Genomic DNA, 14,410 nt, shown 5'->3' on the forward strand with positions numbered 1-14,410 from the left:
TTCATAGATTACCCTTTAGTCCAAACGAAAACTGTAATCAAAAGTAAGGAAACACCTTTTAAGAAGAGTTCACCCAATTGGAGACTCTAGGTAATGGCGGGGGATCTAGGGACATCCGATGGATCCGTTAATGCCTGTAGCCATTACATCGCCACTCAGTGGCAGCCATTTTATGTTAGCACCGTTATGTGACAAGGGTGCTAGAAGTGTTGTGTAGAGGTATATGAAACTAGTTAAGTCATAAAACAAAGGGAAACCTACCCTTACCGAGTTGACAGATGTTTGCAGCATGATGGAACAGCCCTGTTACGTGGTGCTAGCTGTCTGAACATCCTATTTCTTTAAGTGTAATAGAAAGTTTCGATACAGAGATACATTGTTCCCAGAATTCCCCAACGCTGTACCGTTGTTACGGAACTTGTCACTGATGGGGTGTAGAAGGCTTTAGCGACTGTTTTCATACTAGCATTGTGCAATAAAGTCTGTATCGATGCCAGCAAGACAGCATATCTCTAACAGACTCCATCAGCACGAAACACCTAATTTCAAAGATTGAATCTGCCAATACCAGTTAGTGGGTTTGGTGAGAGGCAGTGAAGGGTTATTTGCGTTGTACCAGTGACTGTGTTGGAGGGTTATACTTACAATTACATTTCGCCTGTTTGGCCGGAGTAAAGCCACGAATTGTAACCATGTTCGAATCCTTCATTTCAGTAGTGTTGGCGGTTTTGGAAAATACAAGCAGCGATATAGTGGAAACACCTATCTTTGACACTCGCGCTGAGAACGTGACAGTGTTGGCTGGGGAGACGGCGACCTTACCTTGTCAGGTGGAAAGTCTTGGGAAGAAGTATATGGTAAGTATTACCTATTTTTTAGTGTTATTATTTCTTAATCAACTTCGTTTTTTCTGTGTTTTTACTTTTCTTCATATTATAGAACTATAAAGTGCATGTATTTCATTTAATCTATTTCAAGGTATCACATCATAACTGTGATAGGAAAACTGCTGACATTTTTTTATAACTTAAATATCTTTTTAAAACATGTTTTTTCTCAGTAAGATGATACTATTTGAAATTTCACTTAAATGTATCCTGATGGATGAAAGACAAATCTTACAAAATGACATGTCATGCTTTTACATTTCATTGTTTAAATATTATTGCAAATAACATACATATTAAACTGATCCGAACCAAAGTTTTAAAACATCTTAGCCCTAAATGGTGTTAAAGTTAATATCTGATTAAAGAAAATAAAACATTATATAATATACTTTTCGTGATTATTTAAGTCTTATTCTGTGAAAAAGATAAACGATTTATATTTAATAATGGTTATACTGTTCGGCTGTATAATATGTAGATAACACGTTCTTTTTTTATAAATTTCGTGGATGGTAAATAAATAAATAATGTATATATCGTCGGTGTTACTGTATTTCAATATCGTCGATACTACATAAATATCGTCGGCGTTATACAAATATCATCGTTGAAACATGGCATGTAAGTATCGTATCGTTGGTATACAAAATGTTGTTTTTGGTGAAAAAGAACATTTTTACATGTATGAAGTTTATATCACACCATACAATAGTGAATAAATGATTGTGACTGTATTCAGTGGATTATGTTCTAAGAAATCAAATATTTAATGTATTTATAGTGATCAGAGATCATTTTTGCTTTTGTTTATATTGTTCAATGTTCACCGTTCGTATTTGTGTAAATTGGTTTATAGTGATCAGTGTTCAGCGTTTGTAATGGTTTAAAGTGATCAGTGATCAGCGTTTGTAATGGTTCACAGTAATCAGTGTACAGCCTTTGTAATGGTTTACAGTGATCAGTGTTCAGCGTTTGTAATGGTTTATAGTGATCAGTGTTCAGCGTTTGTAAAGGTTTATAGTGATCAGTGTACAACGTTTGTAATGGTGTATAGTGATCAGTGTTCAGCGTTTGTAATGGTTTACAGTGATCAGTGTTCAGCGTTTGTAATGGTTTACAGTGATCAGTGTTCAGCGTTTGTAATGGTTTATAGTGATAAGTGTTCAGCGTTTGTAATGGTTTATAGTGATAAATGTTCATTGTTTGTAATGTTGTATAGTGATCAGTGTTCAGCGTTTGTAATGGTTTATAGTGATCAGTGTTCAGCGTTTGTAATGGTGTACAGTGATAAATGTTCAGCGTTTGTAATGTTGTATAGTGATCAGTGTTCGGCGTTTGTAATGGTTTATAGTGATCAGTGTTCAGCATTTGTAATGGTTTATAGTGACCAGTGTTCAGCATTTGTAAAAGTTTATAGTGATAAGTGTTCAGCGTTTGTAATTGTTATAGAGTGATAAATGTTCAGCGTTTGTAATGGTTTATAGTGAGCAGTGTTCAGCGTTTGTAATGGTTTATAGTGTTCAGTGTTCACCGTTTGTAATGGTTCATAGTGATCAGTGTTCGGCGTTTGTAATGGCTTATAGCGATCAGTGTTCAGAGTTTGTAATGGTCTATAGTGATCAGTGTTCAGAGTTTGTAATGGTTTATAGTGATCAGTGTTCAGCGTTTGTAAAGGTTTATAGTGATCAGTGTTCAGCGTTTGTAAAGATTTATAGTGATCAGTGTTCAGCGTTTGTAAAGGTTTATAGTGATCAGTGTTCAGCGTTTGTATTGGTTCATAGTATTCAGTGTTCACCGTTTGTACTTTGTATAAAGATTATATTTCACCTTGTATTTGTCAGTGTTGACACTGTTATTTGTATAAAGTAATTATTGTTGGTCATTAAAACCTCGTTAATCTGGCACTTGATGCTCCTTTAAGCGTAGCAATTTTGTTTACTTTTGTTTGCATTGTTCTTCCTTTCTATTCTTTTCGTAGATTTTAAACAACACATTTCTGTGTTTGGACTTTTACATGCATATCATGCCTTATTTTTCCGAACTAACAGTATGAACTCAAACTAGAATTTTCTGGAAAACCAAGGTTTGCTTTTACCTGTCCAGACTAGTACGTTGTTAGCATGTTACCTCACACTAGCTTTGTTAAGACTTACACAGTACAAAGTCACCTCACACAGGCACGGTTCTCTGATTCACTAGGTTAACACACACAGGAATCGTCCGGATTAACAAGATTAGCACCCACTAGAATTATCCGGACAAACAAGGTTAGCTAACACTAACAAAGCTGTGTCACACTAGCTTCGCCTGAAATGATCAGGTTAGATTTCACTTCACATGATATATATCCAAAAGTATGATTATTACACAATACACTGACCCGATTGCCAACTAAGATATTTGAGTGATCGCCAGGACTATACTGACATACATGCTTTCCTGGGTTTGACAGAAGATATCATGGAGGGTGCCAATATTGGCTCAGGAAACACGTACGGAGCGTCTCTTTTGAGCTCTGTTGTTATTTTGATTGTGCTACAGACGGTAATGATGCCTTTCTTTTGTTTTAGTGTCTTATTATTTACTGTTGCTAGCTTTCGTATCATTATATATCTTGTGTTCCTGGGACAGCGTGTACGTTCTGTGATGTAAATGTTCCTTGTCATTAATGTGTGGTTTCCAGTCTGTTTCATTTCTTCGTGTTTCCTAAAATTTAATAACTAGAGGTTAGTCATGATAAAAAGTCAATAAATTACCTTAAATTAAGTATGGGCATTCTGTGCACTAGCTAAATGTAATATATTGATTCCAAAAAATATTCTCATGTTATGATAAGACATTTCTACTAAGCTGGTACGCTCGAACAGTATTAGGTGAATACAAATATACCTGCAGTTATCGTATTATTTCAAGAGATCAGATAAAATGTTGCATAGACAGGCATTGACATGTAGAAATATAAGCAAATACTGATTTTGATTGGAAAACATTGTTTTCGGTAAAAGCTGGAAAAACCTTAGTACATGTATTATTGATCACTGTTTTAAACATACGGGAAGTCTTTCCATACGAACGTCACACATTGTGTGATTATTTCATGCCAGGAAGAACAAATGTTGATTATACTTCTCATCTATTGTATGTCCGTAGTTAACACGTTTTGAGGGTGTAAATTGATTTTATTGACAATAATTTGATGTAAAACATGAATCGCTAATTTTATCTGCAGATTTTATGATAATCCTTACAGTTTGGCTACTAATATGAAAATGACATTTGAAGAAAACCCCTCCTCCAAACCCGTGTTACTCATAAGACGGTAGAAATATTAAACTCTAGCTATCAAATCATGTTTAAACTTGAATCAGTCGAATTTTTACCCTGTAATACCAAAGAGGTTATTTTCAACTTTCAAATCTGCCAAAGATTGTTCTTGCATAACTTAAGATTTTGTTTTGTTTTGGACAATGCAGATCATTTCATTTATTGTAATTTCCAGTTTATTGAATGATAAATGGAACAGAGAATGTGTATACAAAACCTTAACTTGAAAGGATGGGTATGAGCGACAGAAAGATTTAGATAGATACAATCAAGACCAGGTGTTCCGGGAGAATAAGAAATTTGTGTTCATCGACTGCATAAAACATTTAAATAAACGTCAAATCAAATGCCGATATATAATCATCTGAATATTTGTTTTCATATTCTTATCCGTGTCGTCCATGTGTAGCGTTATGACATGACACACACTGTTACTGGTGTCCATACATTTATTTATTTATTTATTCAATATGTTCACGTTCATTTGTTTAATAGGATAAACTTTCTTAAATGTAGTTTAATAACGGCATCACAGAAATCTTCAAAAGCCATTTTGTTAAAAAAACAAACCTTTCTGGAGTCATCAATAACACATCTTCGACATCCACTAGTTCTCTGGACCCTTAAAATTAAATTTCATGACAAAGTCAAAGGATTTAAGTGCCATAATGAAGATGTTATGAGTTTGCTAGCATGGAAACCGTTACGTATTCCTGTAAACTTCATGATATTCTTGATACCAAAAAGTAATCACGCGGCAGTGTAGCGGTAAAAAGATTAATTTTGTTGTTTGTCCTCTGTTATCTTCTAAAAACGGTAGGTACATGTATCAGTATAGCGAGTGGTCTGTTATCTATGTGTGAATCCAATCGAAAGATTATTTATTATACATCAATTTTTATGACATATTACAAGTGTACACTACATTTCCAGCTTACACGTAGGCATAAACACATAGGTAGGTATTAGCAAGGTGGCATAAGACCAGTAAATGTAGTTAGCGCCTGAAAAGGCAGCTCCTGATCAATCCCTAAAAAATTGTATTGAATAATGCATATGCTTACTGTATTAATTTTATATCTATGTACTGTAAAGCGCTTTAGAGTGGCTTATGCTATCTAGATAGTGTGTTAGCTAATTACTTTCCCTATACAGTTTTGTAACATTATCATTTAAAATAGGTAAACTAAAAAAATGTAAAATCGTTCACAATGCTTCAGAAGCTCGTTTCATAAAAAAGGCGTTTGAAATCCGCTGCATGTTGATAACATTTCGTTAATGCCAACAGCTATTGCACAGTAACTGATGAACTGAAGTATAAATGTACGGTACAAATACCTAGACAATATAGGCTTGGTTTGATGTCACAGAGGGACCAATTATCAGGGACAAGGAAATCCTGCACAATTTTATTTTTGGATTATAAAACGAAAACCGTCCCTGTAAATATTTAACAAATACACATACTGCACTTGAAATATTGCAGCTATCTTAGTTTGTCGGCGTTAAACGCCGGCTTCTGCCCACGTACGTTTTGTACAAATTGACTCTATTATTTGTTCATTGAACATTGTATAGCTTTTGGACTCTTTCTGAATGTTCTTGAATATCATTTTTGCGTCTTTGAACACCTCATGTTCCAGAGTCACATGTTCTATCTTTATGTTCTTCAATTCCCAAACTATCACATTTAATATATATATATTTATTCTTGAACAATACAATTATCACATTTATTTCTACGCTCCTGAATAATACTGCCAATATTGCTTTAAATAACTTTGAATTCTTGAACACCCAACTAATCACATTCTCTTTTCTTTGCATTCCTGAAAAGCTTAAAATACAATTCTCTGATTAACGTTCCTGAATACGTAATATATCATTCCTTTGTATGTTCCCGAAAACTGAACAACTGATAATGAAATAAACAACTGTTACATTACATGGACATGCATGTTTGCTGAATTCGCCAACTATCACATTAGTTATTTTTATACATTGTTTTGGACATTTCTAAATGTCCAAAACATGACATTAGAGAATGCTACATGTATGTTGCGGAACGGCCAAAATATCACTTTAATTAGTTAATGTTATGTCGTTGCTGAACAGCAGAATATCACCTTAGCTTATGTTACATTGCTGAACAACCACATATATCACATGAGCTGATGTTGTGCTGCTTAATACCCCAAGGTATCAGACTAGTTAATGTTACGTTGCTTAACGACCCCAGATATCACAATAGCTATTGTCACGTGGCTGAACACTCCCGGATATCACTTTAACTAATGTTATGTTGCTAAAAAAACCCAGCTATCACCTTAGTTAATATTATGCTGTTGTACACACTAAGATATCACTCCCAATTTTTCACATTTACTTAGGTTATGCTATTTAACACCCTAAATATTACATTATCTTATGTTACGTTGCTGAACACCCCAATACATAACATTAGCTAATGTTATGTTGCTAAACAACCCTTGATATCACAATAGAAAATGTTACGTTGCTAAACAACCCTTGATATCACATGTAAGCTAATGTTATGTTGCTAAACAACCCCAGATTTAACAATAGCTTATGTTATGTTGCTAAACAACCCCGGATTTAACAATAGCTAATGTTATGTTGCTAAACAACCCCGGATTTACCAATAGCTAATGTTATGTTGCTAAACAACCCCGTATTTAACAATAGCTAATGTTATGTTGCTAAACAACCCCGGATTTAACAACAGCTAATGTTATGTTGCTAAACAACCCCAGGTATCACAATAGCTAATGTTACGTTGCTAAACAACCCCGTATTTAACAATAGCTAATGTTATGTTGCTAAACAACCCCAGGTAACACAATAGCTTATGTCACGTTGCTGAACAACCCCGGATATCACATAAGCTAACATTAAGTTGCTGAACACCCAAATTATCACATTAGCTAACATCAGTTAATATATAATGTTACTGAACACCTCAGATATCACTTATAAGCTAACATCGGTTAATGTAATGTTGCTGAACATCCCATATATATTTGTGTCACATTATATTCTGTTATGTTACTTAGCATCGTATATTTCACATAAGCTACTATTATGCTGTTAAATTGCTCGAAAATCACATAAACTACAGTACCGACACTAAAAAACGCAAAAACACAATGCATGATATAAGGTATCCTTACTGAGAATTGTTGACCTCATCTTTAATGAGGTGATGCTCAACATTAACATTTATGTAATTGAAGTTCACATCGGCTACAAGGAATAGCTACAATAAGACAATAATGAAAGATGTTGGATAAATATCTGCACAGGTTACCAACATTGTAGCATAAACCTCCTTCTACAGAGAAGTTCTGTATTCAAATTTCGAAATTTCAAAATACCTCTATTTCTTGACCAAATCGGAATACCAAACATATTGTTTGGCGTTTCAATGAATACTTCAAAGAGAAGAAAAAATATTTCAGTGTATCTCTAGCTAACAGTAATATATATATAGCAGTTTTAGGAACTTGTTAGAAAGGCCACGTATTTTACCAATATCGACTAACTATAGGCAGGTATTACGGAACGTTTGGAACTCGGGAGTAGTAGTATGATTTACACATCTTGTATCTCTTATGCGTTTTACATTGTAACGAGACCCGTATATGTACACGCAGTAGGTTCATGTAAAACTTATTACATAAGCAATCAGTAAAAGATTCGCATATGTCTTAGCTAAAAAGTAAGCAAAACAAGTCGAAACTTTGACATATAGACAACTAGCTATAACTTAAGTTTTTTCCTCTTTCTTTAAACTTGAAAATGTCGATGCTCCCTGCCTTTGCTATTTTAACGTCTTAGACGATTTTAATTTAGAGTTCCCAAGACTTTTCTGGAAACGAAAGGTACAATTTATTGGTAATGGTATTCGACAAATGGTTCCCGCTGGTGTTAAGAAAGGCAGACTGCAGAAGATCAACTATAACCATATTAAATTATTTTACGACGTACACGTACCGTTGTTTGAAAAAGGCAGAGAGGCTACGCATGTTCATGTAGGGTCGTTCTGTATAACTACACCAGGGTATAACCTAGTGTTTACAGCCAGTATAAATAGTCCGTTAAGAGAAGACTTTGTTTCGTCATTAAGTGGTAATGCAATCTACATTTAAATGTCAAGACAAGCGGACATTTGGCTTTTGCAAAGGTCAGGCTCAAAAACGCCATTACTGTAGGGCTTTCTCATTCCTTAACGGAATGACTACATGCTAGGCGCATTACTTTCAAGCATCATATATCAAATGTGACTGTTGATGTGTTGATAGATGACAATGCATTGATATGATATTTAACTAGAAAGTAGATCTCTCCCATTGAACGAAGCTCTTGTTTTTATCACAGGAGTTATTATAATGTCACACAACACACGTGTGATATCGTAGCACATCACCACTTTGAAAACTGGTTTGCACAATTCATTGGTTTAGCAATTCATATTTTAATAGCATGTACATGCATGTATTTTCTTCAAAATTAAAATGATTGCAAAATATACCTTATCAGATAAAAAACTAAGCACGATCCGTCTCATTCATTTTTTGAATTTGAACAAAATCGAAAATTGATTATTTGGGTATAGCTTCATGAACAAACGTTAAGGTCAAAACGATATTTGGTTTGAGGTAAAAGCGAAATGCAAAAAATAAAACATTGAATAAACAGTGTAACCTCGGTGAACGTACAGCTTTGAACAAAAAACAATTAACATATTTATATTATAAAACCCCACACGGGTTTTAACAAAAAGCAATTAACATATTGATATTATAAAACCCCACACGGGTTTAAACAACAAACAATTAACATATTTATATTATAAAACCCCGCACGGGTTTAAACAAAAAACAATTAACATATTTATATTATAAAACCCCACACGGGGTTGAACAACAAACACTTAACATATTTATATTATAAAACCCCACACGGGGTTGAATAACAAACACTAAACATATTTATATTATAAAACCCCACAAGGGTTTGAACAACAAACAATTAACATATTTATATTATAAAACCCCACATGGGTTTGATAACAAGCGTAGTATTAAGTGCGTATAATACGTCATTAAAAACACCTACAATCTGTCATGTTAATACACATTAGAAACAAAAAAGATATAGTGAATTGGATGAATGTGTTTTAGATGGTTTCACGTACGCTACCGAAGGAGGTGTGGAGAAGACGCCACACCAAGACTTGGCGCCACCACCATCCACCACGGTACCACACATCCGTTTGATAGGCTTACTTCTACGAACGTCTTGTAATATATCATACTTTATGTGTGCGGGTTGGATAATCTTTTGATTAATTCGTTAAACCAATTATTGCCTTGGAAGTTATGTTAGAATCTGATATGGGTGAATTTCGATTACTTATTTCATCGGAGTGACAAATTATTTGTTTTCTTACGTAGGAAAAGTGTATAAGGGAGCCTTAAATGCTGTTTTTGTTTTGTTATAACAGTATTGATCAATTGTTTGATACTGTGAGTATGCAGTAAAGATACAAATGGTTAATCAACCACCGTTTAGAGTATCATTACATGTATCATATATAAAAAAAAATACAACCATTATGAAACAAGTTATTTCAACTTATACTAATAACTCTTGTTTGTCCGGATGGTATCGCGCGGGTGTCTTAATGTGGGAGGAAACCGGAGTACCCGGAGAAAACCAACGTAATCGGGCAGGTGACCCGAAACCTTTCAACGCCCGATCGGGGAGTCGAGCCCTGGCTGTGTTGGTGAATGGCAAGTGCGCTATCTAGTATCCAGAGTAGTTTACCATTTAAATTATAACGATATGGTATTACCTCTTTTTTAAACTTGACACAGTTCACATAGGTTGTGTATGTACATGCAAGTATCAGAGGGAGGCGAGGAACATACATTAATTAAATTATAAATTAACTAAGCGTGTTGTGGTATTTTACAATAACACTTTTTTTTACACCTAATTGCGAAGATTCGATAGTAATGAAGAGGTGACTATGGCAATCAAACATAGCAAAGTCCCAATAAATCACAAATACAAGCTTCATAAAATGTTTTTACGTTATTTACGGCTGAAAAGGTCCAGAGGATTTCCAATGTAATTTTCGGCCAGTACATATTACGAAATACATCATGTTGTTGTTCAAGGATTAATCAGCTCACTGCGGGTAGTCATGCTATAGGGTACGTGCAGAACGTTGCTCCTGAAACACAATTAATCTGTAATTATCTTTTTAATAAAAAGGATATTAGAATAGGCATATCGATTTCAATAGCGGTGGAATATTTAAATTTCGGGAAAAACTGTGTTGCCTTAGGCAGATGTCGGAACAAAGGTTTCCTAAATTAAATGTGCTTGTGATATAGAGTGATGCTTTTGTAAAGTAACTAAGATCACATGTTGTTAACTCCTGTGTAGTATTGTCTATTGTAGAGTTATAGGAGTCTGAACCATTTATGGTTTTCTTTTTTGTGATCTGCTTTTGTTGAAATCGTATGAAATTGTGTACGCTTAGAGTGGCATGTGACGACGTGTTAATGTGCGTGAGGAGAACACAAGGAATCAATAATTTTCGTGGGTTTTTAAAATTTCGTTTATTTCGTAAGTACGCTTCATCCACAAATGCACAGGTTAAAACGAAATGGTTACAGGTTTGACATAAAGCTATTTTCCGTATAAGTGGGTACTCGAAATTCATGAACCCACGAAACGGTTTTTCTTTTCGGGAAACCACGAAATTTGGGCCCACGAAAAATATCTAATTTCACAGTACTTCATGGAAAAGACGTTGTACGTCTGTGAGCCTACTGTTGGAATGGAATAAATACACCGTTTAAGATTACTTAAGAAACATTTTTGTTTTCTTTCGAGATACGTACAATGAGTTTTGACAATTATGTTTTCTCTTATGATTAGGTGTAGGTACCAAACGGAAGAGGTGCCTTGACACCGAGGTTTTATAAGGAAAACCACAAACTGTTTATATCGTCTTCTAAAGCAGAAATATACTGACGCTGTTTTGGTCGTAAGCTGTTAACAATCGCTATTGGTATCCTTAATGTTCGTTTATATCGTCCTTTTTCGTTTAAACTCTAAACCTATTTAATAACATGTCTGAATCAAAGACAAGATAATATAGAAATAGGTCTTCTTCTTAATGCGTTGTTTAAACAACGTTACGTTAGTCCCTCTCTATTGAAAGTGTTGGTTGACATAAACATATTAAATACGTGTCACCACAGCCGGGATAATACATAATTTTGGTAGAAAATTCACTATTCGTCAAAAAGTATCCCAAAAACCACGTTATATTTCCTTTTTAATTTCACTGGCAATTCTTATCATATAGAAGAGAGGATTTTTTAACACAGGACTACCTGAATATTTGGTGAAGATGAGCCCCCATTGTCTTTCCGCAACATTTCAAATAGATTGAATCTTCCTTTTGCAGGTTATATTGAACTTGTCTCAGTACTACCATGAAATCGACCAAAGCAAGATTCAATTCTTATATTTTAAAGAACAGTTTTTTTCAGTTATTGTAACCTGTGAACATCTGTAAAGTTTGTCATTGATACTGGAGCTTGTGCAAGGCTACATATTGACGTAATGTTAAAATATAGTCTTATCATACAGCGAAGCAATGTAAGTTGATATATCAATACAGCAACAATGTAACAAAATTAAAAATTAAACGGATTATACATGTTTAGATATCTTATTTAACTGTATTTAATTAATGCATCAGTTTAAAGGCAAAATCCGAATAATTGTAATCTGGCCAATTTCATGCACAAATGAAATGGACAAGTATTTGTAGTTTTATTGAGTCCACCCTGAGTAGACATCGAAACACTACGCACTGTGGTTATTTTTTTAGGATCATTAATATTTCGAATTTTCCACAAATACCACTGCGAAAGAAAGAAAATCTAGAAAATCTAAAGATAATTGAAAGAATACTAATGATGTGGTCAGCCTACGGTAAGGGTTTCACAGCGTTCTTCAATGTGGTCGGTTGTGACATACTTTATCCTGTTAAAGATTTAAAGCATTCAATTTAAAACCACATAAGTCATAAGTAGAAAACAATCATCCTTTTTTAATCCGTTCGTAGGCGGGCTTAATAAGAAATATAGCACTAGTTCTGTCTAATCTCCACTTCTACAATGGCAATGCAAACACAAAGAACGCATGCTACAGAGTCAAACCACTATAAGTCTCGTGCATCACCACATAATACAAAAACTTGAAATCAAGCCAGAATTGTGGAAGACGTTTAAGTATACCTTAGTGGTGTGATCTAGTCGTCTTAGCAACGTTAGTATATATTTCCGTGTGTTATTAGATCTTGACAATAAAAAAATATCATATCCGTGCGTTGTGTGTGGCCTTTACGACATGAACCCCCCATATACTGGCTCAAGTGGTCTACGTTTTGATTAGATTGTACCAATCCGATTTGGTGAAAAGCTTCTCCTTATGTTGTGGAGTTCATGTTGCAATAACGTATGATATGTGCCTCGTTAGATTGTTTACCCGTATAGAGCGGAGAAACCTAATCTGTATATGATGGTTGATACATACTGTGTAACTGCCATTTCTTCGGTAAAAATCGAAAATATCATCAGGTTTGTTGTTTTACGATTGGAGTTTGTTGATTGAAATTTGAGGGATCGTTCTCCGTTGTGGGAGTGTTCGTGTTAATGTATGAGGTAAGATCGGCTCATTGCCTTGTCTGCACTTGATATCGTGGCTTATGTACATGTACAATGTATGTTTGTATTGGAATTTAGATTTATATTATTTTGATGCACACAACCAGTGTCTATGTTCGAGTTGTTTCGTACACAGCCTTATGTAGATGGCTATTGTCATTCTACCATTTGCACGATTTACTTTTTATATTGAATGAACATTGCTATTCTGTTTCAACAACAAAATATCGAAGAATAAAAACAAAAAAACAAAAACAAAAGCAAAAAACCCCAAAAGAACACGTAAGCCGACATCTAAATCCATTACAGGTAGAAGAATACAAAGAATATGAACAAAAGAAAAAAAAACATGGAAACCTCTGAATAAGGACAATGGGGACAAAACCAGTTGTGTTGGAAGGGTAAACGTCTTCTGCGTTATCGACAACACCTTCCATAGTCTCGATGGCGACCACAAATCTTGCTCTTAGTTTTGATAACCTGTGTCTCGAGAAAACTTGTGCTGTAAGTTTGGATTGCTATTCATCGTGGTATTCTGCAGAAAACCATTGAAAATCCTCTATATTCCGTGGGGGATCTGGTATATCATTGTCGACAATATCATTCAAACACTCTAAATAGTCAACCAATGGAAAGAAAATATGCAGGATGTAAAAGTATGTTAACATAATTCCGGGAAAACTGCATTTGATAACCAGAGTTATACCCAGGCAAAATCTTTGATAATTAAGGCATTAACAATGAGATGATGAGAATTACTGTGACGTCACTGCGATATGATTAATTCCGTGCTCGAAATTCACATAAAAGTTACATTTTGTAGCAGTCATGAAATTGACAAACCTAAACGCTATTAACATCATATGCTATAAAACAGAACCCATTCATCACCGCTTTTGCGTTTATGGCGTTCGGTTTACGACATGCACAAGCGTCGTTATGATCAAATCTTCCTCCATATAGATAGATGATGAATCGTAAAAAAATGAAAAAGAAATATAAAAAAAAAAAATAAGTCAACACGTTATAATCAACATCAACATTACGAAAAGACAAGCCGAGCAGACGCCAAAATAAAAGGGAACAAGTCATGAATAAGCATACTTGAAATAATGATAATAATGATAATAACATATACAACATTTGATATAGCGATCTATCTAGCTAACATAAGCTACTCTAAAGCGCTTTACAGTACATAAATTTACAATTAATACAATTAGTAAATACATTAATCAATACAATTTTGAGGAATTCGCAAGAGCTGCCTTATCAGACGCTAGCTGCCAGTCCTATGCCACCTGGCTAATATCTCTCTGTGTGTATACCTGCGTGTGTGCTGGAGATGTAATGTGCTATGTTTTAAGTGGGACCGTGCTTCCAATGGCATCATATCAAGTGCCACCTCACTTGAATGCT

The 14,410-nt window shown here is 34.6% G+C and overlaps 1 protein-coding gene across 2 annotated transcripts in view; it reads left to right on the plus strand.

The window, feature by feature from the left end:
• Positions 1 to 14,410, plus strand: part of LOC110445698 (opioid-binding protein/cell adhesion molecule-like) — a 149,232-nt gene that overhangs the window by 89,758 nt on the left and 45,064 nt on the right. The window contains exon 2 of one of the 2 annotated variants that reach the window (XM_021490471.1): positions 715 to 857. In XM_021490471.1, the coding sequence (XP_021346146.1) occupies positions 715 to 857 (143 nt within the window). The remainder of the gene's footprint in view (positions 1 to 714; positions 858 to 14,410) is intronic. The other variant, XM_021490470.1, reaches the window with a different exon arrangement.

Source organism: Mizuhopecten yessoensis, unplaced genomic scaffold (assembly GCF_002113885.1).
Source record: "Mizuhopecten yessoensis strain PY_sf001 unplaced genomic scaffold, ASM211388v2 scaffold2329, whole genome shotgun sequence".
Classification (NCBI taxonomy): domain Eukaryota; kingdom Metazoa; phylum Mollusca; class Bivalvia; order Pectinida; family Pectinidae; genus Mizuhopecten; species Mizuhopecten yessoensis.